Here is a 27,175-nt window from a genome sequence, read left to right as displayed (position 1 = left end):
AATGGAGTGGACCACTCAAACACGCAGGCACAAACGCACGCTTTAAAGAGTCTAGCCAATGTACACAAAGAATAACAGACAAACAAAAGGCCCGTCCAGTCTCCAAAGCTACAGTCTGCCTCCAGAACACAAATACAGTACAAGCTTCTCTAGTTCATTATGTACACCAAGTGCAATTCCAAAAACTCATTTTCGGCTTTCGTTATGTAGTTTCTCTCTAATGTTCCACTTAAAATTAGTCAGACAAACAAAATGAGATAAGCCAGGTCTGGAATTAAGTAAACAAATCCTTTGATTGAAGTATATTTGGTAAAGCGGTTACTTAAAATGGTTCAATACTGGCACGCAACCATAAAGTGAGGGTAATACTCAGGGTTTTGTACGATGAGTCATTAAATATGGACAAGTTAACACCACGCAAGTTCTACTTCTCAAATAAAACAAACTGGAGAAAAACAAACAACAACAACAACAGCTTAAACAAATATTAAGGTCCATGGCTTAGCCTAATGCTGACATCTTTCTCTCCCTCTCGCTCTTGAAGCGTCTCATACATTGTGCACCTAAAATATAGTACAATAAAAGGTAAATAGTTTGTAAATCTATGCACATTATTTTAACTACCAGCAATAGATTACATTCACCTCTAATCCAGCCTTCCTTGGCCACAAGTACAGAGGCAAGCCATTTTCAATGACAAACCAGCTTTGAGGAAGGGGGAAAAGGGGAGGGGAAAGGGGAAGAAGAAAACAAAAAATAAAAAAAATTAAATTAAAATAAAATGGTAATGAGCAGCCAAAACATTAATTTATTAATATTGTAAGGAACTTCAGATTAACACAACCAAACTGTACACATTACAATCATTTTCTATTTGTAAACAGTTAAAAGCCACTTGACTTGTTGCATCTTCGGACACAATTTGAATCAAGGCAATGAAATGTGGACGACTTTTGCACTGTTAAAATAACCAAACAAGATTTTCTTTAACACCAGCTCTGGCGATGAGGAAAATATATATATATATATGTATATACACATATACATATATATATATATTTTCAAACAATGTATATGCAAATTGCGGAAACATATAAAACATTACTTCAGACAAAGAAAAAGCGATTCTGTAGGCCGAGTCAGTGGCCACAGTATGCATAGTTACAGATTTCTGCTTTTTCTTATGACTTTTGACAGTTACTTCGACAGTCACAAAGCGAAAAACATTGAGCCACTCAGTGGGAAAAAGGGAAGGACTAGATAGTGATTCAGCAAACCATATCCACTCATTAATAAAAAGACAGCATATTCGAAAAGCAGTATGTAGAATGTCTCCAGCTTAAAGCAGTTATTTGGCAGAGAAAAACTTACAGAGCTATAAGTAGTTTCAGTGCTAAAAGTTGGATTTTCCTACAAGGAGTTTCTATGGGGGAAAACTGGCTATATTTCCTGAGAACCATGCTGGTTATTTAGCAGACAAGAGGAATAGATAAAATAACCAATGACATGGCCAAACACTGATCAGTATTCCCAGAGATAGAAAGCTTCGTCTTCATCCTCAAGATTTTTTTTTTTTTTTTTTTACGTTTTCTTTTGTCGTTTTTTGTTCTTTTTTTGTTCTTTTTTTTGTATTTTATCATTTTTATATGATTTTTAAAAAATTCTTTATGCATTTTTTTTTATTTTTCCATTTAAAATAAAAGGAAGAATGACCATACTTTCCCCCTCAAAACGTTTTGTAAACAAGAGGGCACAATGTGACGCCTCCAAAACAAAATTGAAAGCCTATTTTGAAAGTGCTGTTCCCCCTGGCTTGCAGGTCGGGTTTGCAAGTCACAGCTGTGGCTACAGTTTTTTACACTGCAGAGCTAAATTCTTTAGTTTTAAAACAAAATTGGTGCAATACTTATTTCTGTAATATCATCAAATAATCCTAAGTCAGCATCTATATCTTGATCTCAAACTCCACAATACCACAATAAGGTAGGCGTACATCAAGGCATAGTAGAGCGCACACTTTAAGAACATCCTTGAGTAAACAACTACACTGGAACTGTCGGCTCCCTCCATATTGCAGATTATACTGAGAAAAACCACATTCAGTGCAAAGTTAAAAAAGCTCAAACTCCAACATTGTCAGCAAACAAAATGCAAATAATAAAAACAAAACGAAAAGAATTGGAATTCAAATAAACATGATGAATAAACAGATGAGCTCAACTGAAGCTTTTTTTCTGTATGAAGAGCACTACCTGGAAGTGTAAATACATCCTTTCACATTATAGAATTGGCCTGCATGATTCAAGTATTCAAACTGATATGTTTTGGGCTAAAACAAAGTGGACATATGTGCAGAAAAAAACGTAACTTGTTTCCACAGGGTGACCCCGCATTGTTTTTGTTTTTTTTGTAAGTGAAGAAAGTCTAACTAGTGCCATTTGATTTTTTTTATATATAATATATATATGGTCATATGATTATGATTAACTATTTCCACATTGAGGTCACGGGTTTGTATGTTTTTGTTTTTTTTGTTTTTTTTTTGTTTTTAAGTCAGAAGGTGAAAGATGCTCTACATGGACTCCCCACCTCCCATCAGATGGTCAACAGGAAGGAAGGAGCTGATGGGGGAGGGACTGTTGATTCTCCCTCCCTCACCACCACTGGGGCTGCCCCACAGGCTCGTGGAGTAATTGGGAACGCCCCAGAGAGACGAGCCGTGCAGGTCTCCGCTGCCAGCTCCTGACAGCCCGCTGCCGTTCCAGTGATTTGGATCAGTGCGGTTTGGGAAGGGGTGAGAACCCTCGATGGATCCGATCCGATTCTGAGAAGAGCCCAGCGTCTGCCAGCTGGGAGAGGCAGTCATTGACTGACCTTGTGCAAAGAAACGATTAATTTCCTCTTCACTAGCAAACTCTGCAAGAATAGTAGTGTTCCCTAAAACACACCTGAGGAGGAAGAGGAAGAACAGAGCCTTTATCAGTATTGTACCTTATACTCATACAAGTCTGTGTGAACTCCGGCATGCGGTTCTGAGAATCTGGAAACCGCTTTGCATAGAGGTCGCTACATTATTATAGTTTTAAACTTTAAAAGTAAACGGGTTGATAAACTTCAGTCAGGACCCTTAAAGGGTTAGTTCACCCAAAAATGTAAATTCTGAAGTGACGAGAAAACTTCTTGTGCGCAAAAATAAAAAAACAACAACTTTATTCAACAATCTCTTCACTTCCAAGTCAGTTTGCTACGTTGATCACATGGTAAACAGTGCCACACACCACGACATGTGTGATGCTGAAGCAGGAGCCAGCCAATAATGAGCCGGCGTTCTGACGTAGAAAGAGTTTAGCAAACTGACATGGAAGAGAAGAGATTGTTGAATGAAGTTGTTCTTTTTAGTGGGGGTGGGGAGAGAACTGAGAAGTGAGAACTGAGAAGATGCCGCTCACGATCATTTGATGGGAAAGTGTGAAAGGTAAGCCATTCATTTTGCGGCACTGGTAAAGCACTTTCACGTTTTCTCGTTGGTTTCTCACGATTTGGACATCCAGGAAATACACACTTTAGAACCATTTTAAACACTACATCGAGACCCATCTGCGGCATCTTCTCAGTTCTCGCGCATGCGTCATGGCGATCTCGTTAACTCACTCAGAGGCCCACACGGAAGAAAATGAATCGTTGAATAAAGTCGTTATTTTTGCGCACAAAAAAATATTCTCGTCGCTTGATAAACTTAAGATGCAGATGCAATTACCTAGAAGCCTAAGAAGGAGTGAGCCAGCTCTCAGATTTCATCAAAAATATCTTAATTTGTGTTCCGAAGATGAACGAAAGTCTTACGGGGTTGGAACAACATGAGGGTGAGTAATTACTGACAGAAATCTACATTTTGGGTGAACTAAACCTTTAAGGTTTTGAAACGACATGAAGGTGAGTATTTAATGACATAATTTTCATTTTTGGGTGAACTAACCCTTTATTGTAATCACTTCCAATACTATAATATATATATATATATATATATATATATATATATATATATATATATATATATATATATATATATATATATATATATATATATACACACAGTATATATATATATATATATATATATATATATATATATATATATATACAATATATATATATATATATACAGTATATATATATATATACAGTATATATATATATATACAGTATATATATATATATACAGTATATATATATATATACAGTATATATATATATATACAGTATATATATATATATATATATATATATATATATATATATATATATATATATATAGACACACACACAGTTTAAAACTCATTTAAAATTAAAACATGACTGAACAGTATCATGCATATCCCCTTTAGATCTTATTCAGAGCAGCGCCATGCCAGGTATGAAGCGGGGCTGTGAGGGATAGACATGTTTTAAATGGCATCCGCTGTTAAAAGCTCTATAAAGCTCCTAGATCACTTATAATTTTCCAAAGCTCATATTGTCTGGGATTTCTTGTCTACTGAAATTTCTCAGAAAGACATTTTTTCAGTGTTTAGTCGGCTGAACAATCCAAAAACATATTACATAACAGCACAACCCACTGAAGAGATGTATGTCTATCCCTCACAGGCTCGCTTTTATTCTTGTTAAAAATCAAAGATGTGAATAAGGTCTATAGTGCAGTGGATCTAAACCAGGGGGCCGGGGCAAACTGTAAAGGGGGCTTCAGGAAGTGTCATGTAACTTGATGCTCCATTGGCAATTGTATAATGAATATACATTTTCTAGCTGTGCTAAACAAAAATATTTCATCAAGTTAAAATTCTTCTCTTTAATCTTTCAAATTAAGGGAGGGGGGCAGGGGTTCAGGACCATGGCAATACTGAACTGCATAAGCTGATTTTTTTAAATATAAGAAAAATATTATTTGAAGATCAACTGACAGTCATTCAATTTTATATAGGAATGTATCAAACCTCAAAAATAGTAGCCATGTACCACAAAAAGAAAACATGAACTTGCAGTAGGGCTGTGCGATATAGCTAAAAACTGTATCACGATATAATGTTTTATATCGTTCGGCGAATTCGAATGCTTTCTTTACTGGACCTCTTAGCGCTGTGTAGTAACAGTGTCGCTTGATCAAGATCGGCTCACGCTGCAGTGACATTGGTCCAAACTGAGCGTGAAACAAAATAACGAGTATCGCAGTTCTCGTTCCGCTTTCATTACGTTTGCCATTTGATGTTGGGCAACGTTGTGGTGGTCGCGCCATATTTAACTTCGCAGTCCACTTACGAATCATGGTCGAATGGAACGCACCTTCAGTCAACATGATGTGTAGAGCGCAGTTCATGGTTGCATAGCAACGAAAGACGCCACGGGAGCGCAAGCGCTTTGGAAAGGTAGAAGTTTGGAAAGGTTTTCAAGGTAGAAGTGGTCCAAGTTACGTATAGCTAAATTTAATGCACTCACCTCCTCTTACACTGCTATTATTAATTATTAGCAATCATAATATGATTTCTGTTCTTTACCTGCATTGAAAAAAAAGATAGACTTACATGTGCAGTGACTTCTGGGCTTTTGCCGCCTCCTCCTTAGAGCTGTAGCAGACCACAGCATTGCCATGGGGAAGGTTCAGATGGAATGTGATCAGTGGACCGTGCTGCATGCACAGAGTTCGCAAGGTGGAGCCATCAATCTGCAAAACATGTTACACAATAAATGATTACACAATTCAATGTGTTTTGCACTGCAAAAATCATGAGTGCTGAAACAAGCAATGTGAATGCTATGGACTGTTAAAATAGTCCAAATCATTAAACTTCTTACCTGAGGTGTGAGGTTTTTGAGAACAAGCCAATTAGTTCTCCCTGAGCTGCTGTCACCCCAGCTGGAACCTGTGAACAACGATCATTTCAGGTCTCTCTCAATTCTTCAAACTCTACAGTACGGACACTGTTAATAGAGTTTGTAAAGGTGAAAGGGAATATAACTGTGACTAACCAGAGTTGAATCTGGATTCAGAGCCACCCCAGCCTGCCAGTCTCAGAGAACCGTTGTCCCAAGATGAGGGCTGTTTCTGGCCAGTCAGGCCAGGTGGAGGGCGGGACGGAGCAGAGATGCCTTTCGAAGGGAGAGGAACCTTCCACAGCTCATGAGCCAAAGAGGTGTTGGTGACTGTACCAGGAGACCATTTGGAGTCACTGTTTCTGGCTGCAGGGAAGAAAACAGAAAGTTAATGGACTATATTTGAACTATAGGCCTGTGTGGCTCGGCCTAAATAGTTGCACACCAACCTGAAGTGCTTTGTGCTGTACTGCTGAGGGAACTATTGTGGTTGGAGGCACGAATGGATGTCCAGGCACTATTTGAAGGCAGCGTGGTGTTAAGTGATGAGGATGGCCCTGGAAGAACAGAAAAATTTAATATTTAATTGTTGAAAACACAAATACATACAACTCAGCAAATTACAGTACCATTAAATTTTCTTTAATGGTCTCTGAGCAAAGTCTCTTACACCAAGGCTGCATTTATTTAATCAAAAATATAAAATAAGGATCACAATATCAGAAATATTGTGACATTTTACAACTGAATGTAACTTGTCTAATTTAATATATTTCAAGTTTAAGATTTTACTGTTACTTTTGATCAATTTAATGCATCCTTGCTAAATAAAAATGTATTTCTTTAAAAAAAAAAAAAAAAAAAAAAATCTTACTGACCACAAACTTTTGAACAGTACTTTATAATGATATATAGCTGGTTTAACAGATCACTTACCATTGTTCCTGTCCCTGAGGTGATCAACATCCCGGACTGTATTAATGGAGAGATTATTAATCACACTGCCAGGAGTGACAAATGGGTCAGTTTCAGGATCAATGTTTGGATATCCTTTCCAGGGCTCACCAGGACGGAACTCTGTCAAATAAACATAACATGGTGAGCTCGTTCATGCCACAATGGCACAACGCCATGCTTAACCAGCTGAGCTTCTCTGTAATATTCTATTTCAGTGAAAGATTTGATTGGAACATGTAAATCATTTATGAAGCAAATGGGTCTGAACCTGGTGGCCAGTTGACATTAGTGGAACCATGAGGTGATTTGGCACGGCTGGGCCAGCCATCTCCCACAGAGCCAGGAGGACTGATGGGAGTGTTACTGGCATTCATGAAGTCATATGGACCAAAGGGCGAGTCTTCAAGCCTCAGGCCAGATGTTATAGCACCTATAGTAAAATCATATCCATTAGACTTTTCAATCACATTGTTTGATGAGATGAGATTAGGGCTGCACAACTGACTAAAAATGATTACTGTTGATTTTTATCCTTGATAATATAATGCATTATTAAACAGAAAAAAAATTCTAACAGAACAACATTTAGATGGAATGCACTAATTGACACTTGTCACAATTAATCGCACGGTCATATTTTTTTCATATTAGCTGTGAAGCTATGACTGATTACAAAAAAGGGGTTATCAAATGGGGAAACCCACCAGATTTGCTGGGGTTTTGATCAAGTGGCGAGTTAACGGAGATATCCATGGCAGTCCACTTCTTCAGACGGGACTGTGGCTCCTTAAAACCAACACTACTTATGTCGAGGTTGCTTACATTCAAGTTTGAGTTCAAACCTAGAGGAATACAACAAAAGTAAATAAAAAAAACAAGAAAATGCACATCCTGATAGAAAATTAAGTTAACAACATTTCTGGTATCCAGGAATTAGCAGCAGCAGCAGCTCTAACAAAAAGATCATATCAACATTACATTCAATTTAAATGCACCCAGTGTTTTGGATATATCAAAGTATTGATTTTTTTTTTAATTCTAATTATTTATAACGGTGACAGTGTCGCAACTCAATACTTTGGCTTTTGTGTAACACTGTTCACACCACCATGGAAGCCGCATTGTTGCCAACACTGATTGCCAACAAACAAAAAAATTACAGAGTGCACAAAAACTGGGAAAACAAAGGCGACAAGCAAAAACAACCTGATTATTGTCAAGCGGCAGAAATTATAAGTACAAGCACCATACGTATGCCAGCCAAACATTGGATTTACAATCAAATAATAAGGGTCTGAAATCAGAAGGTTTTGCAACATTGCATTCTTTTCCTTTTCCCTCTAATACAAAATGCAAGAAGAAACTTTGCTGGGGACAACAAAATAGATAGACTGTATTCACCTCTTGCTGGCAGAGAGCTGCTGTCAGGACAGAAGTTCTTTCCTACCCGAGGGTTGATGGGAGAGCCTGGCACCATGTGGCCATTGCTCATAGGTGGGGCTAGGAGGCTATGACTTTGACTAATGCCAGCTGGCAGATAGCCTGACATGTCAGATGCAAACATTGAGTTGGGCTTGGCAGCTTGGTGCAACATAGAGTCAGTCTGGCCTATATTAAGATGGGGAGGACACCCACCTAAAGGGAAATTACTGAACGAGCTCAAGGAACTTTGTTCTTTCTGCAGGTCAGAGGCATTGGGGGGCATGAAGTTCTCCATATAGGACTTGAGGCTGGGTTGGTGCAGTGAGGGTGGCTGAGGGGAAGTCTGCTGCTTCATCAGGGAGGGATCGAGATGGCGAGGAGTCTGGATCATTTGCTGGGACGGACCCAAACCACGACCCTACACAATCACAAATGGAAAAATTACATAAACGAGCCAAGAGAGAAAGAAACAAAAATCACACACAAATTGGTCCAAGAGATCACAAACCTGCTGTTCCTGTTGCTGGCGGCTGTTAACAGGCATGGCCCTCTGATTTTGAGCTTTTTGCTGCAAAAGGAGACGCTGGCACCGAAAAAAAAAGAAAAAAAGATGTAATATGTATCGCTAGGAACATGGTAACTTATCAGTTAAATATATTCTAGGCTGTTACTTCCAGTGGGATCAATACCTGTAACTGATTAATCTGAGAAAGCTGAGACAGTTGGTTGAGTTGAGACAGCTGGTTCAGCATAGCCACCTGCTGTGGGCCAAACAGGTTCAGACCTCCATTATTGGGAGAGTACTTCAACAGGGGTGGAGGAACCTGCAGAGAGATTGTACACATTCATTATGAAAATAAAAGACATACATATTTGAATGGTTTATTCTGGTTTACAAAATTACATTTATTCTGTCTTTTTAAAAATTTAATTGAAAATAATTTCTCAAAATATAAATAAAAAATTTATCAAATCGTGCAGATCTTCAAATCAAGATCAAAAAGATCTTCATTTGTGCTCCGAAGATGAACGAAAGTCTTACGGGTTTGGAAGGACATGAGGGTGAGTAATTAATGACAGAGTTTTCATTTTTGGGTAAACTAACCCTTTAATCTTAAATTGAACTGAGCTTTAGAAACCCAATTGAAGTTACCTGAGAGGGAAGTAGTGGAGGAGGCACTTGGTTGCGTAGACTGGGCTGAGCGGAGTTCATAGGTTGTGCTGGAGGCTGCTGGGCGTTCCGGCCTTGTGCTGCTGCATTACCGACACTGTACATGTTTACATTCTGTGGAGAAACACAAACAACACACATGTAAATAATAAGCATTCAGCAGTCCAGTTGCATTGGTTTTGTTGTGCATTAAGGCCTGTTCACACCGGGACGAATTTCGCGCACGATTTTCGCCGACGTTTAACGCCTCGTGACTAAACAAAGGGCGCCAATGTGAGTGTGCACACCGACGCGAAAAACGGCACGCGTAAAAGCGTCACTTTTTAAAAAACGCCTCGGGTTCGTTTTTTTGGTTTGACGCGCCGCGTCAAAAACTATCCGACCAATGAGATTGGTGCTTTTGCTCACGTGTCCGGAGCTTCTGAAGTTACAGTAAAACACAACTTGGGGGCGCTCAAACACAAAACGGTCTTGCCGAGCACACATACATAACGGCGAAGAAGATATACGCCAAGTAGTGTCTACACCTCTACACTGCCGCCGGGAAGAAATAAGACGAGGAAGATGCAAGGCAAGATGAATGTAGAGCTGCTGGTCTCGTTGGTGTCGGAACATAAATAACTATATGACAAACGCGACAGTGACTACAAAAATCTTGATAAAAGAGAACTGTTATGGAGTGGTATTGCAGAGCAAATGGGAATTTGATGGTTAGTTTCATTTCACTTAATTGTCTTTCATGTACATAGGCTATAACTTTTTCCCACAAACGTTTGACAATCGCCACCGGGGTATTTCTGTTTTACATTAAGCGCCATCTAATGTCAGGGAATGAATTTGCATGTTCACTCGGCTCATCGTCAGCGAAAATCGCTTGGGTGTGAACACAAAAAACGCGTTGAAAAACGCTGGCGAATAACGCGCACCGATATTCGTCCCGGTGTGTACGGGCCTTTATTCGTAAGGGAAAAGCAGATATTCTGCATGGAAGTGATCGGTGAGTTTGGGAACTCAGCTACAGAGCTATTACATACGGGCAGTGAAAGCTGAAGCACAATCACAGGCCAAGCAGAGAGAGAAGCAGGACGCAGAGAACAACAGCAGTTGGTCAAAGAACAGAAGGAACACCAGGCCACCAGAGAAAGACACATTAACAGCCACAGAAAAGGTGTCAGAAAGGCTATGTTAGCATCCTCTTTGGCATGTTTTAGGAATTGGGATAAGAAAGAGACTACGACTCCTGAATGACTTGATGTTAAATACCCCATGAAATTGATTGAGGCATTTCCTTCTGGAAATTTGGCCTTTCCAATGGGGCCCCAAGATGACTTAAAATGATAAAAAAAAAAAAAAAAAAAAAAAAAAATCAAGCTTAAAATTAAGCAAAAAAATAAAATAAATAAATTCTAAAAGATATTTTTTAATTTAATTTACTCCCTTAAATGTCTCCCCCACCCTCAAAGCTCTTAACTTCACGAATAGTTTAATTTGAACTAAACATCAATTTTACATCATGGGGTCTTTACGTTGCATTTCTTTCCCACAGAGGGTGCTAAAGTAACCAACAAGCAAAAGCAACAGTCACTGTGTGAAGTGAAGGCTCCATTATTGCTACAAGATACTAGGAAATAACTGACCTTATCCATATAGGGATTACGGTCTATGGTAGAGTCTTTGTGGATCTGGTGGCGTGAAGCAGGATTTTTTCCGTACTCTCCCATATTAAGAACATGCTTGTCAACATCAATGCGCTTGTCTGTCATTCCTGCAGAATATGAGAGGAATTTATAGATTTGACAATATCATGTTAGTATTCATGGACTGCAACAAATATCGCTCAATATCAGCACTGGAAGAGCATGTGAATGTGACCTACCTCCAGACATATCCATCTTATTGCTCTTCATGGAATCTTCAGCAGAATCCCTCTGTAAAAAGACAGAAGTGTAAGCATGCTAACTAATGAGCTTGTTTCACAAAGGATTTGTGGTCACCTAATATTTAAAATAATCAGGTTTCACTGGGAATTGTAGCAATCAGACTATTAATCCTTACAGGGTACATGTTGTTGAACTGTTTCACAAACGGATTCATCCATGAAGAATCATCTTGCTTGTTGGGTCCTTTGTTCAGCTAAGGAAATAAGCAACCAAAATGTACACAATTTTGTCACTAAGTCCTTGCAATAAAACAGTAAATTCAGTGAATGATATTTTAAGTAGTTCTGCAGGCTAAATCAGGTCTGAATTTTTACCTTTGGAGGCATCTTCTTGTAGGACCAGTTTCCAGTTTGGTTCATTTCCAGTGATGAATTGTTGTTCCACATGCCAATCTTTACTTGTTCTTCCTCCTCCAAGTTCGAGTGCCCTGCCATAGAATTCTCCTCTCCATACCAGTCTTGCATAGGTTTGGATCCTAAAAAGACAAAAACAATATCAAATGAAAAATAAAAGGGTGATTATATGTTCAGTGATTAAAAATAAAATCACTGAATAGTTACATTTAAATTAATTTGATTTCACCCTGATATTTACATTGGGGAAAAATAAACAATGGGTTTCAAATAAATCAAAGAAAGTTCTTTGCCTTAATTGGAGATATGACATACCAGACTTGTGCTGTGACTGCTGTCCTACAGCAGCATTGCCCCAGCTACTGCCTCCTGAGTTTTCCCTCCCTGGCCCTTCCCAGCTGGAACCTGTATCAACAGGCTTTCCCCAAGCAGACGTGCCATTGTCCACAGTGACAGGTGAAGCAGCATGCTCACCCCAGGTAGAGGACTCATTTTTTTGTGGCCCACCATACGTCTCTCCCCACCCTGTGAGGAGACATCAAAAAACATGATCAAAAGACCAGTACACAAAATAATACTATTTTTATAGTATAGTATTTTTTTTTGCAAACAAATTAAATCGTCAGAGCAAACAAGAATCAAAAGTGTGAATTATTAGCTACATGGCAAATGACTATGCAACTCATTTGCATCTAAACAAAATATTTAACATACTTAAAACAAGGAAAGGTTATTGTTTTAAAAAATAAAAACTAATACCAAGGATTACTAATACCAAATTAATATGTACAAATAAACTCCAAAGTGGCATTGGACAGCACCTGCAAACTTTCCGATGGCCTAAATCCGACCCTTGCATAAACATGCTTATGTAAGCTTTGTTTACTCTGAAGTCCTTCTAATGGATCAGCTTACATTTAACCACTAAGGTTTATGCACTTTCACCATCCAGCATATGCCCTGAATACTTCCTTCAAAAATAGCCCTGTTCATGTGTGCCCTCCTGCTCAAGTTGCTGTCTTATGACTGCACCATCGGTCAGAATGTAACCCAAGCCTATTTTTCCCTGAGCACAAGCTCATATACAGCCAATATCAAATGAATTGGGAACACTATTTGAACCTATCCTTTTACAGTTCCCATTTAGCAAATAACAAAAATGAAAAAGCTGCACTTATACAATGTACATCAATTTCAATGTACTGCATGAATACATTTATATATAGACATGCACACAAACACTCAATCATAAGTTCAGAACTTGTCAGTGCAGGAGGTATTAGAGGAAAGGGGTGGGTGGAAAAAGCACATCCAGAAAAATTCCAAAGGGATGAGTGCATGACTAAAGATAAATATAATGGGTGAGTAATAATTGCCAAGGCACTGCCAAAAAGGAAGACACCCACCTGGGCTGCAGTTCTTTTCCTTTGGAGCCATGGAGCTTTGGGCTTGTGGGGGCTGACAAACAGCCATGCCATCCTGCTCTCCAGCATTGTTCTTGTTCCACATATTTACGTTGGAGTTAAATTTGTTGGGATCTCCCCATGCTGAAGTACCATCATCAATATCCATTCTGCGCCTGATGGATTCAGGGGATGGCTCTTCCCATCCAGTGGATGATTCTTCTTTGGAGGCAGCAGGTATTGGGCCCCCCCGCCATCCTGTAGGCTTGTTCTGACTAGGGGCTCCAGTCTGAGAGGTGTTCCCACTCCTGAACGTTCCCATGCTGGAATCTTGGGACTTGCCCCATTCTGAAGAGTTGTTCGTTTTTGTGTTGTCGCCCCAAGCAGGGTTGGAGTGGCTTGGTTTGATTGGCTCGCCCCAGGTTTGATTTTGATTGTTGGTCTTCGGTGGGTCTCCCCATCCTGTGGCTGAACCACTCTGGTCAGGAGTGTTGGTGTCTCCACTGCCTCCCCAGGTGTTGCTTGTCCCGCAGGGCCCAGGCTCGCTCCAGCCCGATCCAGAGCGGTCGCTGTCGCTGTCCCAGCCACCTGAACCAGGCTTCTGGGTCTCTACCCAATGGTTTCCCTTTGGGCCTTCTCCACCCCATCCCTCTCCAGCAGAGCCCCAGCCTTGCTTTGCCTTTGGCGCATTATTCCAAGAGGACTTCTCATCCTTGGTGCTATTCCATGAAGAACCGCCTTTGTTCATTGTAACAGAAGGGGCATCCTCCCATCCATTTTGCCCAACTGGGCCTTTGGTAACTCCCCAGCCAGTTGAAGGTTTCGGTTCAGACCACCCAGACACTGAAGAATCGCTACTTTTGTTGGTGCTGGGTCCATCTCCCCACCCACCTGAGTTAGATCCCTGATTGGGAGCACTGCCCCAGCCTGTCTGTCCACATCCTGTCTTTTTATCGGAACTTGAAACATCCCAGACAGTGTTCTGGCGGACTGGAGTTTGTCCCCATCCAGTGTTGGACAGCACCCTGGGGTCCACATCAATTCTAGAGAGAGCTGCATTAACCATCCCCTGCGGATTTCCCCTCCTTCGGTTGCCACCACGCTGCCCGTCCCTCTCACTGCGACCTCCCGAGCTCTCTCCGCTACCTTCACTGCCTGTAGATTTGTTCCACGTGCTGCCTGGCAATGCTTGACCAGAGCTCCCTATACCAAGAGCATCATCCTCCAAAGACTTCCATCCATTAGTTCCCTTTCTGCTTCCATTCGTGCTATCATTGGAATGCTGACTGTTGCTGGGCAAAGTGTTCCACTCCCCGTTTGAGACCTTAGTGCCAGTGTTTGAAGAGGATGAGGAAGAGGAAGAAGAGGAGGAGGAGGCACTCCCCCAGGGGCGAGGGATCCCAGCTGGGCCCACACCATTACCTGCTCCCCAAGACATACTTTGTGAGGTACCGGGGGTTGAGTCCCAACCTCTTTCACGACCGCCCATCCCGTTATTATTATTATTCTTTAAAGCAGCACTCACAGAGGAGCTGTTGGCTCCAGACTGCATTAGAGTTGCATTCACAGTGTCGCCCACAGCTTGGCCTTTAGGGATGGGACATTTGTCTCCAGAGTAATTAGTGCTGGGCGTAATGCCCCATGCTGTACCATAAGACCCACTGTTAATTCCCTCACTGTTGCCGTGTTGAGAAATGGAAGTGCCATTAGAGACTGGAGAAATAGGGAGCTGAGGGGAGCCCCCTGTACTCATAGGCCAAGCTCGGTGCCCTGGGGGCTGTTCATTCATCTGTATTGAACCTGTAGAGTTTGGTAAACTAGAGGTCATCGAGTTAGTAGTGTTATTTGGTCCATTAAATTCAGTGTTAAGGTTTTGAGGCTGCCCACTTGGAACCTTGTTTGTACCATTGACTTCAGCTTCAGACAGCTGCAGGCATCCCCAGGGCATCTTAGAGTTGATACTCTGCATGCTGGGTGTTTGACCTATGGTGCTTTGTTGAGTGTTGGTGCCACCATTTCCGTTCCCCACCGGCCCGTGGGGATTGGGCCCAGTGCTCTGAAGAACGGGCCAGGCACCATGGTTGGCATTTGGGTTCAAAGTGCTTGGATTTATACCTATATTGGTTGAGGAAACTTGGGTACCCCATGCATTTATTTTGCTTTCTGCCAGCTTGCCACTGGGGCCATCTCCGGAGCCTTGACATGTGCTTAGCATTGAGCCATTGGATACACCCCAAGGCCCCTTAACACTCCCATTACCCACATTATTGCTGCCATTTGCAACCATGAAATGAGAACCTTGTCTATTGCCATTGTTGTCACCCCCAGTGCTCCCAGACGGCATCATACTAAGATTTTTTTCCGACCCAGAGCTGGAGGCAGAGTCAGCATCCATACATTCAGAGGCTAACTCTGGATCACTACCAGTGATAGAGGGCCAGGGTCCCTTATCTACAATTACTTTTCCCCAGTTGCTGTTTGAGTCGCTGCAAGGTGAGCCTGAGCTCCATGGTGAACTTTCATACTGAGGTTCCAGACCAGCATGTTCCAAACCTGTGAACGCAAATAAAAGGTCAGTCATTTCAGATGGCAAACAGGGGAAAAAATTTGGACACAGTCTGTATTTGTTTAGTAAAGACTTAAGAATGTGGTGACTTAAAATATAAGGTTCCTTCCAAAAAATATTTGTTGGGACAATTTAGACATTCAGCAAGACATTAATTTAGACATTCAGCACATTCAGTTCCACAGACTCCATGCAATGAAATATCCCTATACTTTTATTAACTGAGTTATTAACTGTAATACACCCATGAGTAAATAAAACAACCTAAAACACAAGCCAAATGGCGTATATAAATGTGTTGGTTACAAACATTTGGTTACAAATTACAAATTGTTTTGTACAATGGCTAACTGCCCATAGTCCTTGTCTCTGTCCTGCTGAGAGGTGTCTCACTCAAGCCAGACTGAAACAGTAGTAGAGCTGCCACCATTTTGTAGCCGCAGCATGATCATGCTGCAAGCCAGGATGGAAGAGAAGGGAAAGACAGACGACTGCAAGCAGCAACACTAAGTGTGAAGTGTCTCTGCAAGTTTGCTAATTTTGCTTTGATGCGGCAAGCATGGTGGCACTAAATTCTAACAATAACACAACTGCTGTGTTCGTTGAAATATGCATTTTCTGGTAGCCTGCTCTTGTTTTCATATTTTTCTGCAAGATGGCTGCCAAGCTTCTTTGAGCACTGTTCTCTTGCCAAGTCTGAGATCCTTCTCCCCGGCTGTGTTAACAACAGATATGGGAAGACAAAGCAGCACAGACAGTCTCATTGCTGGTCTCATTGCTGGTCTCAAGTAAACTGTTTGTTTAAGAGTGACTCAGTAAAATATGAGATTCTGCTGAAGGTCACTGGAGGTAAAGGAAAATTACAGTTATATTACATTTCAATCTCATATTTCATCTCTCCAGGGGAGACAAAAAGAGACGTCAACTAAGGAGAGACTTGTAGTCTACAAGTTAATGGGATAGAACAATGGAAATTCCGCTATCATTCACTCACCCTATTAAAGGCTGTCATTTACTGACCGTGTCTTTCCAAACCTATATGACTTCTTCTGTTGAACACAAAAGGATATATTTTGAAAAATAAAAAAAAGAAGCCATTCAGGTTCAGAACCACAAGGTCAGTAAATGGAAGTCTTTAATATTTTTGGAGGAACTGTTCCTTTAATGGGAGACATACTGTGTCATGGACAGAGGGTACAATCTCTGACTTACAATGCAAGACTGAATTAAGAAAAGTTAGCACTTTGAAACAGTTGGCAGCACTACTAGTCTGGTCTTATATAACACAGGAAAAACACAGATTTGGCAGGAAACAGGGAAAGTCAGTATACCTATGCCAAAACATCATAATTCTTACAAGAAGCTCTAGAGCAAATGGCTAAATTTAGAGAGAATCAAAGCTACTCATGAAAAACACTTAAGCATGCACCACAGAGATATTGACAACAACTTGCAATCTACCTAAACACAAACTGATGAACAGGTCTTCAGATGACTTTTGGACTTAACACACACACACACTAAACAAAAATGGTAAACAACAGCACATGGTGAGAAAAAAAGAAATAGTGAGCCACCTGTTTGGTTAGGGGAGTGGCTGACAGAATCCCGAATGGGAGCCATGCCTACAAAAAAACAAGAGCAACACAGTCAGGAAAAATAACTAAATGAAGCTGCAAAATAGGTCACACCAATAAAAAGGCCACACACTAAGACCATTTAACAAATAATATTGCTTATTTCTACAGCTATGACCAACGATTCCAATTTATCACTGCTACTTTTACAGGTAACTGAACTGGACTTTAAATTAGTGCTTGACTAATATGGGTTTTTCAGTGGGAGATGCACATGCCAATATATACTAGCACAGATATTTTTACACAATACTTGCATTACCAAAAAAAAAAAAAAAACACTTGAAACTAATTATTTTGTTGTTTAGACACTTTAGACAATGCTACAATCTGAAAATGGTGAAATATTAGCCAATTTATCAACATGACTACTAAAATACCAAAGAAACAAAAAAACAACAACAGTACTTTATGAACACTTGGGGTGGGAATCTTTTGGTACCTCACTATTCCAATTCATATCGACTATTGAGGTCATGATTAGATTAAAAAAAATCAATTCTCAATTTTTAATAAAATTTGAATATACATAGATTTGATTCTAAATTACTGTTTTGTGTTACTTTTCCTATTTGACTGTGGTAGATAGGACTTGAAGAAAAAAACCCACTGAATTAAATGTGAACCTTTTTCTTCCCATTTTAAATCAACCCAATATTATTATTAAGCTGATTGCAATCATTACACACATGACTGGCAGTCTTCTGTAATAAAGCAAGGCAGACAATTTTATTTTATCTAATATACTATTACACATAACGATTTCCTCCTGTGTTAGGACATAACAGACTGTGCTTATGTGAATACTCCACCTGATGTGCATTTTGACATAATTGTGTGTGTATTCGACCATGCAAGCACAATAAGCTGTGAAAGAGAAGTAAATTTGGGATTGCATGCATCTAAGAGGCAGCATCTTTGCTCACGCTTTGCCTGCGTCCGTCAGTGCGAGCATTACATTGAGTTCTACTTCACCGGCTTGTGATTAACAACACTAACGTGCCAATAACTTTTAGTACTGTGAAGTTAAAGTGTAATACTTTAGAAAATTGAAATTTGTGAATCGGTAGAAGATAGAATCGCTATTCATGTGAATCGATTTTTCCCCCACCCCTAATGAACACACACATATCTGTCCTTGTAAACTTGAAAAGCCTCCGTCTATCACCAATGGCTAACTTTAAACATATACATCATAGCTCTCAGTGTACCTGGCTGATCCGTAATTAACAAGGTCATCTTGTGGAGGACTAGTACCTGAAAGGTGGCTTTGGGCGCAGTGTAGGACAGACCTCTCAGTTGTAAGCTCCCCTGGCTGGCTGGAGTTGAGCTGCACTTGAGTTCCCAGGGTGGCAGCGAGGACCGTGAGGGATTGCCCACACTTCAACAGCTATTTCTGTTTGTGCTGACAGAGATGCGGCGGAACTTCACGGAGCGGGTACCGAGGCAGGGCTTGGGGCTGGCCGCTGGCTGGGGCCCTCTTGGCATTGCTGATGGCGCAGGTTACAGTGGAGGTGCTGCTGTTCTAATTGGCAGACTGAGGCTGGCTGAAACTGGACTTGATATGTTCTGGCACTGAAATCAAAACAATAACAGGTATCAAAAACTGTAAACCCCAATATTTCCATCCTACACAACTCTGCACAATTTAAAGCTAATCAACAAATATCTACTTCAGCTTAATAATGATGCCTAAAGAAGAGTTTTTCTTTGTGGAATTTTTCCTTACCTAGAGACATAAAAACCACCCCTAAAGTAAAACAAAGAATAATAAAACTAGGGCTGGGCAATATGACCAAAATCTCATATCCCGATAACGATATAGGTCACAATATACTACCTTTTCTGTAAATTCAATCAATTAATAGTTTTTATACCATGGTCTGGGTGAATACTCGATTCTGATTGGCTGCAGGGTGTCCATTAAAAAGTGATAATGTACACCTAGGAAAGGCGTCCCGTCAATTTGCCTGATGACAGTTCTAAATGATTGCGCTGGCTCAAACTCACTGATCAACTGCTGCGGTCGGGTCGCTGTGGCCACGTTGCTTGGCAACGCCTGTATACGGGAGATATTAAATAGTGCGCTCGACTTAATAAATAAAAACCCTCACGATTTTTACTCTAAAACACATTAAAGTATTATTAATTGATTAAATATTGCTTTCTTTCGTAAGTGACCATGGTATAAGCGGGTTAATGCCCTTCGAGGTGTCTATTGTCAGGTATCAATGGACTTCGGCGGAGGTTCACACCTCGCCGTCATCCATTAATACCTGATAATGGACACCTCGTCGGGCATTAACCCTTACATATACCACATGGAAAATACTTTCGTTTAGTATATATAAACTAAAAGAATAGTTGATTGAGAGATTTAGAACTTTATTTAGAACTTCTGGGCAAATGTTTGATTAAGAATGTACTTTCTCTTTGAGTGAGAATGTACATTGTACTGTCACGTTTAAAGGTCCCATATTATGCCCCTTTTCACAACATGTAAAATAAGTCTCTGATGTCCCCAGAGTGTGTATGTGAAGTTTCAGCTCAAAATACCCAACAGATCATTTTTTACAGCATGTTTAAATTGTCATTTTTTGGGGCACAGAAAAACGGGCTGTTCAAGTGTGTGCCCTTTAAATGCAAATAAGCTGCTGCTGGACGACCCAGGGGGCGGAGCTTCATGAGCTCGCGCTTAGTCTGTCAGGACAATTTCATCTCACGGAATGATGATAATATCAGAAACTCTCAGTAACGGTGTTCATTTCGAGTCGGACAATAATGCCTACAGAGTCAGAGTGCTGTATAACAGGTATAGTTTAGTAGTTTAATTACGGTTATTATAACGTATTTGTCATCTGCTTGTATGTATCCATTATTTATTAATAGCCTACAAGTCTGCTGTCTGAATGATGATCAAACATATACTGATGAGTTTAATAAAGTTTATTGTACATCACACAAAAGATGAAGCGTCAGTTTTACTTCAGAAAATCACCGTAAGAGTAAACACCGTAAACACAGTAAGTTATAAGAAGTGCGCAAGTGCATAAACGAATTTCGGTAGAGTTGAGGGAGCATTCCTGTGGGCGGAGGTCAGTCAAAAAACGGTTCTAGTGACGTCATTAAAGAAGGAAGTAGAGGGATGTAGTCCAAACGGGCCGTTCGATGTAGGCGACTTCTGTTAAATAAAATATCTTGCTTGGCATTGAACTTTGAGCTTTATAATTTTACAGATATTATTTATGCTCTAACAGCAACATTACACACTAACTAAAGTTTGAAACATGGGATCACGAAGAACGGGACCTTTAAAATATAGCAGCAATCAAGGCTCCAAATCTGTTCAATGAACGAAACGAACGAAATTGACAAACATAGCCGGAAACAGAAACAAAATCAAAACAGACACACTTATTTGAAATGGCCATTAACCGGTTATTAACGTTATTTTATCATTCTGTTACATATTTTAATTTGGTAGTCAACCAATCACGAATTCAAATAGTACAGACTGTGCAAATGTGATATTGACGCATAGCCAGGGAACTACACTGCGACCAAAATGGTCACATATGCGACCTTTTGAAATGCCATTGCAATTTTTAATGGGTCGCAAATGTATCACTGATTATTTTTGTACCCATGTTTTAGGCAATATGCTATGATTTACTATGAGCATTTATTAAAACAGAAATGCGTATTTTAAGAATACGTTTTATAACATGCTCTGAGCATTCAACACATCAAGTTGGCTTCAGCCCCACGACCGTTACTTAGATTAAAACGTACCATTGTATCAGTGCTGCGCGAGCTCTCTCTCTCACAAACACGCGCACACAGAGAGAGAAGATAATTGTAAAATGAAAATTGACGGGCTATAGTTTAAATTTTGTTCTTGCTTGTTTTTTTTTCTGTCAAAATGTCAGAAAGCATTTTGTATTATCCATCCGTGTTTTTAAAATTCGTTAAATGACGGACGTTTTACAACACAGCCCTCGTTGTATGTCGGATTCGTCTAACTTAGCCTACTTGATATTATTTTTAGAATAAGTGATTCGTTATGCTATTATTGGACTCCTGTATATTCATTGTCAACTGTTTTCTATAAATATGTTTGTATTGGCTAACATTTATGCAGTTCCTGTTTAAAATGTGCAATGTTCAAACGCAAAGACAGCACGTCACAAATAGAAGCTCTTTTCCCTGTGCTATTTAGTATCATATTTGGATATTGGAATAATAAATTAAGTAGCCTATCTTAATTGTACACCTGTTTTTATTTTTTTATTTTTACTGTTTTCTAGGGGTTTCTTAATTTTAGACAAGTTGACCAGCACACATTATATGCAATGCAATGCAATATAATGCATGTGTGTCCTATCTGTGACATATTTTGCACACAGGTAAAGGTGCCCAACATAAGTCATTTCTAAAGTAAAAAAAAAAAAGAAGTGTTTTGGAAAATCTCTATTTGATTATCAGTAAATTTGTTTTCTATACAGAGATATTGGTATCGGCCATAACAGCAATATTAATATCGGTTATTATCGGTATCGGCCACAATTTTCACATCGGAGCATCACTACTTAAGAGTTCAGGAGTCTGCCCATCTGTGCCAACCATAGCATGTTGAAATCCATTTTGCACTATGTGTACTGTATTTTCTATTGCAGTAAATCTATCCCAACCAATGTTAAAGAAAACAAAAACAAGGCGGCATGTGGTTTAAAAGATGGCAAGTAAAATAAAAAGCACATCTGTATGCAATACAGTTTCATTATTGTTCATTATTATCCATAGCGGCTTACTATAAATAATTTGTGCGACCAAATCATGTTTTGCGCCAGTAACTGAAAAAGTTAGTAGCGCAAGTGCCACCAGTGGAAAAGGTTAGTGTAGTTCCCTGATAGCCAATATCAACGTGAGTGAAATGCCTGCGCTCAGCTGTCAAGTCATCGTAGTTAAGTCGCAATGGCAATGCGCTGGCGTTAGTTTTCCCAAGGATATACTGTATATGTCACCAAATGTCAAACAATTAGGCCTACATTTCAGTGAAAATGAATAGCAGGTAGCCTAATATGCAACTTTTTGTTTTTTGAAACCAGCAAAAATTCCAGGATAGTGTAGAACATTGATTCACACAATGTCACATCACGCACTTAAAGCGCTTCTGTGAACGGAGGAAACAGAATAAAACTAAATATATAAAACTAATATATAGGCCTATATGCAAAGTATAAGCTATTCGCTTAAATAATTACAGATTAACAAAACAAAAGAAAATTTTTGCTGATCTCGGTTCATGCGACGGGGTCCAAAGTTCACGGAAAGGAAACCGAGACGGCAGAAAACGGCATCGTGCTTGTTTTCTGTATTTTACAAAAGCTTTACAGTTTTGAATCATGTTTTGCTTCTATCCGTATGACCATAAATTGTGGAGTAACGGGTTCCTCAGGTGGACAAAAATTGCTGTGATCGCGCTATCCTGCTTGGAGCCACCTGGTTCTGTCTCCCCGCCATGTTATTCACATTTCAGCCTGCATCCCCCATGGTTGGCGTGTAAGATTGCAGTCATCCAAATGATGAAAAAGTTTTGTCGTAAACAATGTTTTTTGCGACACCATGATTATAAACTATAGAGCATAATATTAAACAATAGACTTTTTATGTCGTCCATACGATATATATCGTCATATCGCACAGCCCGAATAAAAACTATGGAAACCTTACAAAAAATAAATAAATACTGCACCTCGTTAGAAACTGACCTCATTTAAAACACTTTGAAGGCCAATAATCTGAATAAAACAATATTCGAGAGATTAAGTTGTTTATGTGGTTTGCTTATAGAACATATAGAGCAGTTCCATACAGATTCATGGGTACCACGTTAAGTCCACTATAGCCCCTTTCACACAGCACTTTGAACCCGGGAAATTGCCGGCAAATTGCCAGAGCGCCTTCTGTGTGAACGCAAACTCGACCCGGGATTGATGCCGGGATCGATGCCGTGTTGGGGACCTAGTAACATTGCCGTGTTCAGTCCCGGAACGCGCGCTGTGTGAACAAAAGCCGTAATAATGCCGTGTCGTAGTGATGACGCTGAAGCCGGGATCGTTCGCCAGCTGTGAAACGGTACGTAATGCGCAAGTTTATGATCGAATCAGAGAGAAAAATGCACAAGCGTGGTTTCTCGCAGCAAGAGATCGCAGCTCATAAGCAAACTTAAGAGATTACAAGTCACATCGATGTCACGTGTCTTTACGGCATTTTTACGGGTTGTGTGTGAACGCACTCTCTGATTCCGGAAAATCACTGGCAGTGTGAATGAATCAAAATCAAACGAACCCGGGTCAAATCCTGGGTCACTTTATCCGTGTATTTTCCGGAATCTCTGTGTGAAAGGGGCTTATGTTAATTATGCCTCCTCTACATTGGCTGAATAATTGAGGAAAATTTTGAAAACAAACTCAAAACTGTTTAATGTTGCTAACGTAGTATTGTTTTGCTACTACCATTATACAAATAGTTCAGTTGTTGTCAGTCTAGCAGTTCATAAATACAACCTTGCACAATTGCAACAGACACTGCAACAGATAGTGGGTTGTAAAATGCAGTAAAACCTCAATACTTAATCTCCATAAGAGTCATAGTCCATGTAAATTGTGACTTAAACAATATTTTCATTGAGACATTTCCAGGATTTATTACATTATTATTTTCACTATCAACCATCAGCCGATTGTTTAAAAACAGCCGATGATCAGGGCCAGTTATATCCTGTCAATCAAAAGGGGACAGAAAAACATGTCATACTGCAACTTATACTGTGTGTGAAGAAAATATCTAGTGTTGAAATTAGGGCTGTATTGACGCTGGTCCCATCCACTAACAATAACAGTATCATCTATTATCATTTATTTTTAGATCTTATTTGTTTATCTTGTTTACTCGATTGGTTGTGATTTTACACAGTCTAATTTTCTTTTATCTTTTGTTTATTGTATAATGAATTTTATTGTATTACAACAGTTTTATTTTAGGATGCCTAATAACATCTGGCAAGGGGACTGCCGATGAAAACTAGCCTGTGGCTAACTCGGGTACTCTTACATTTCATCTGAATGTTGATTAGTGTACATTGTCCCTTTTCAAATAAACAAATAAATATAAAAAAAATATTGAAGTTAACAACTATAATGCATTAACAGTTAAAAATAGCAACGTTAAAGCAGGCTCTATTTTACCAGGGCTGGTAGGTCCATGGGTTTTCCCTACGCCAAACGTTAATTGTAGTGTGCCTCCCATCTAATGATCGCAAAGAGCTTTGTGCTTTGTTACTTCTAATAAGAAACAGTCAAATTCAAAACAATACATGGTGTTTTGATGCACTTAAATGTGACATGACAGATCGCTGTAGTTCCTCAGTTCAAGTTCTTCATCTTCTCAGTTCTCGCGCATGCGTCATGGCGCTCTCGTGAACTCACGTCAGAGGCCCACACAGAAGAAAATGAATAGTTGAATAAAGTCGTTATTTTTGCGCACAAATAGTATTCTCGTCGCTTGATAAACTTAAGGTTGAGCTAGTCACTTGGACTATTTTGACGCTGTTTTTACTAACTTTTCTAGAGCGGCAGAATGAAATTGCCTAGAAGCCTATGAAGGAGTGACACAGCTCTCAGAATTCATCAAAAATATCTTAATTTGTGTTCTGAAGATGAACAAAAGGTCTTACAGGGTTGGAACAACATGAGAGAATTTTCATTTTTGGGTGAACTAACCCTTTAACTTTGCATTTACTTTAGGGAAGTTTTCCAATGTCCAGTTCGTCAGTCAGCTATAAAGAGATTTACTGTTAATTATACATGTAAGTTTTAATTAATTTGACATGAAGACAAGCGTTTATGAACGCATATAACTATATATAACTAAGTTGTTTGCAAACATTTCAGTTTTCATTTGAGTGTAATTATTAAAAAAATAAAAAATAGCAGTTGAATAGTTTGGGCTATGTTGTTAATTTTAACCTCTAATATTATAGTAATGTACCAAATGAGAGGGTTCCCTGTATAGTTTACAGAATTAGTTGGGAGAGATTTTTTCCCTTAGGAAAACCAAACTACCAAACAAAAATCAGTATCAGCAGATATCATTCTGAAAAATCTGCAATCGGTATCAGTGGAGAAATTTAGTATTGGTGCATCTATATTTATGACAAAGCTTCCCTGCAATTGATGGAATTTTCAGGCAATTCATGGTTTCACTGTTTTATGGTAGGGGCGCTATTACGCATCTCTGAAATAGTACAGAATCTTCAGATCCAAAAACAAGCAAAGCAGCAGCAGCAGAAACAAGCGATAGAAGCATTGCTTACGCACATGTAGTGGTGGACAATATGACCAAAATCTTGTATCACGATATGAATAATTTCACAATAACATTATACATCACGATATAGTTATTTTTGCTTTAAATAAAGTTATGATATAAAAATTTTATTGAAATTTCATAAATCTCATCACCAGTTTTACAAACTAATAATAGCCTAACTAGCAAGTAAAATATGATATGATGGGGGTGCACACAATGACATTAAAAACAGAATCAACAAAGCCAGAAATGCATTCAGAATGCTAAACAACATATGGAAGTCTCAGCAGTATAGAACCAAGACAAAACTCAAATTATATCAGAGCTGCGTACTATCCACCCTACTGTATGGCGCAGAATGCTGGAGAATGACAGCAAGTGACATATGCCAACTGTCAGTCTTCCACGCAAGGAGTCTGAGAAGAATCTGTCGGATTTTTTGGCCAAGCAAGATATCAAATGAGGATCTATTAACAAGATGTCAACAAGACAGCATGGGTAGCATTGTAACAAAGCGGCGCTGGAACTGGATTGGCCATATTTTGAGAAGAGAGCAAGACAGCATCCCAAGCGTAGCCCTTCATTGGACACCCGAAGGTAGAAGAAAGAGAGGACGACCAAAGATCACCTGGCGTTGCACAGTAGAGGAAGAAATGAAATCTATGAACCTGACATGGGGAGATGTCCAGAAAATAGCCCAGAATCGACCAGAGTGGAGGACCTTCGTTGCTGCCCTACATGCCAGAGGCATAATGGGCAGTAAGTAGCAAGTAAAAAACAACAATTGCATATTGAAGACTAGTAAACAGTCAGAGATAAAATAGGAACAAGGAAAATAAAAATCTGAAAAATAAAAAACTACAATAGAACAAAAGCAGGTTTATTAGGCTGCTCTCACTTTAAAAGCAAATGCAATGATCTAATATACTAATACACATACGCTTTTTTCTCAACCATTTACATTCACTTAAGACATTAACGACTGCGTTTATAAGGACACTCGCAAAGGCGGGCATTTTGACATAAGTGAGTGTATTTGACTGTTCAAGCCCAGTAAGGTGTTCCTGCTAAGTTCAGAACTCACATGCTGTATTCTACCGTTTAATTGTGTCTACAGGTATATCACCCACCCCACACACGTAAGCTAATGCGATCATCAAACATTAAACCGCATATAGATCAAAACTGCCTAACTTAAACGAATATAATGTCAAACCCACAAAGAGTTGTAGGACTGTGCATGCTTTGGGGGTGTTGATGAACACAATCTACTTTCATCGTTATGAATCAGATCCAGATCCAAAAATCTCTTTAAAATAACTGAATATTCCTTTATATTTAAAATTTAAATTTAAAATTTAAATCCCTCCTTAAATGCCTGTCATATAGACCTTATGCGCCAGAGAAACGAGGGCGCCGCCATCTTTAGAATATTGTCTTTAACTTCCGTTTTGTGGTCGCTCTGTATATTTCTATGGCATTGCTGTC

General features: G+C 39.5%; 1 protein-coding gene across 4 annotated transcripts in view; it reads right to left on the bottom strand.

Annotated features, from left to right (window-relative positions):
* Window positions 1–1,560: 1,560 nt before the first annotated feature.
* Window positions 1,561–27,175, bottom strand: part of LOC311083260 (trinucleotide repeat-containing gene 6A protein-like) — a 40,566-nt gene continuing 14,951 nt past the window's right edge. For 3 of the 4 annotated variants that reach the window (XM_084114674.1, XM_084114673.1, XM_084114675.1), the window contains 20 exons: window positions 18,572–18,889; window positions 17,255–17,302; window positions 13,115–15,664; window positions 12,024–12,233; window positions 11,670–11,830; window positions 11,471–11,548; window positions 11,292–11,343; window positions 11,053–11,180; window positions 9,398–9,529; window positions 8,934–9,068; window positions 8,753–8,827; window positions 8,224–8,662; window positions 7,527–7,664; window positions 7,091–7,252; window positions 6,802–6,942; window positions 6,315–6,422; window positions 6,022–6,231; window positions 5,848–5,915; window positions 5,577–5,716; window positions 1,561–2,948 (listed from right to left, as the gene is read on the bottom strand). In XM_084114674.1, coding sequence (XP_083970800.1) covers window positions 2,573–2,948; window positions 5,577–5,716; window positions 5,848–5,915; window positions 6,022–6,231; window positions 6,315–6,422; window positions 6,802–6,942; window positions 7,091–7,252; window positions 7,527–7,664; window positions 8,224–8,662; window positions 8,753–8,827; window positions 8,934–9,068; window positions 9,398–9,529; window positions 11,053–11,180; window positions 11,292–11,343; window positions 11,471–11,548; window positions 11,670–11,830; window positions 12,024–12,233; window positions 13,115–15,664; window positions 17,255–17,300 — 5,349 coding nt within the window. In that variant the 5' untranslated portion in view covers window positions 17,301–17,302; window positions 18,572–18,889 and the 3' untranslated portion in view covers window positions 1,561–2,572. The remainder of the gene's footprint in view (window positions 2,949–5,576; window positions 5,717–5,847; window positions 5,916–6,021; window positions 6,232–6,314; window positions 6,423–6,801; window positions 6,943–7,090; window positions 7,253–7,526; window positions 7,665–8,223; window positions 8,663–8,752; window positions 8,828–8,933; window positions 9,069–9,397; window positions 9,530–11,052; window positions 11,181–11,291; window positions 11,344–11,470; window positions 11,549–11,669; window positions 11,831–12,023; window positions 12,234–13,114; window positions 15,665–17,254; window positions 17,303–18,571; window positions 18,890–27,175) is intronic. The other variant, XM_084114676.1, reaches the window with a different exon arrangement.

Source organism: Abramis brama, assembly GCF_963993115.1.
Source record: "Abramis brama genome assembly, chromosome: 1".
NCBI lineage: Eukaryota > Metazoa > Chordata > Actinopteri > Cypriniformes > Leuciscidae > Abramis > Abramis brama.
This window is presented reverse-complemented; position numbering and strand designations above follow the sequence as displayed.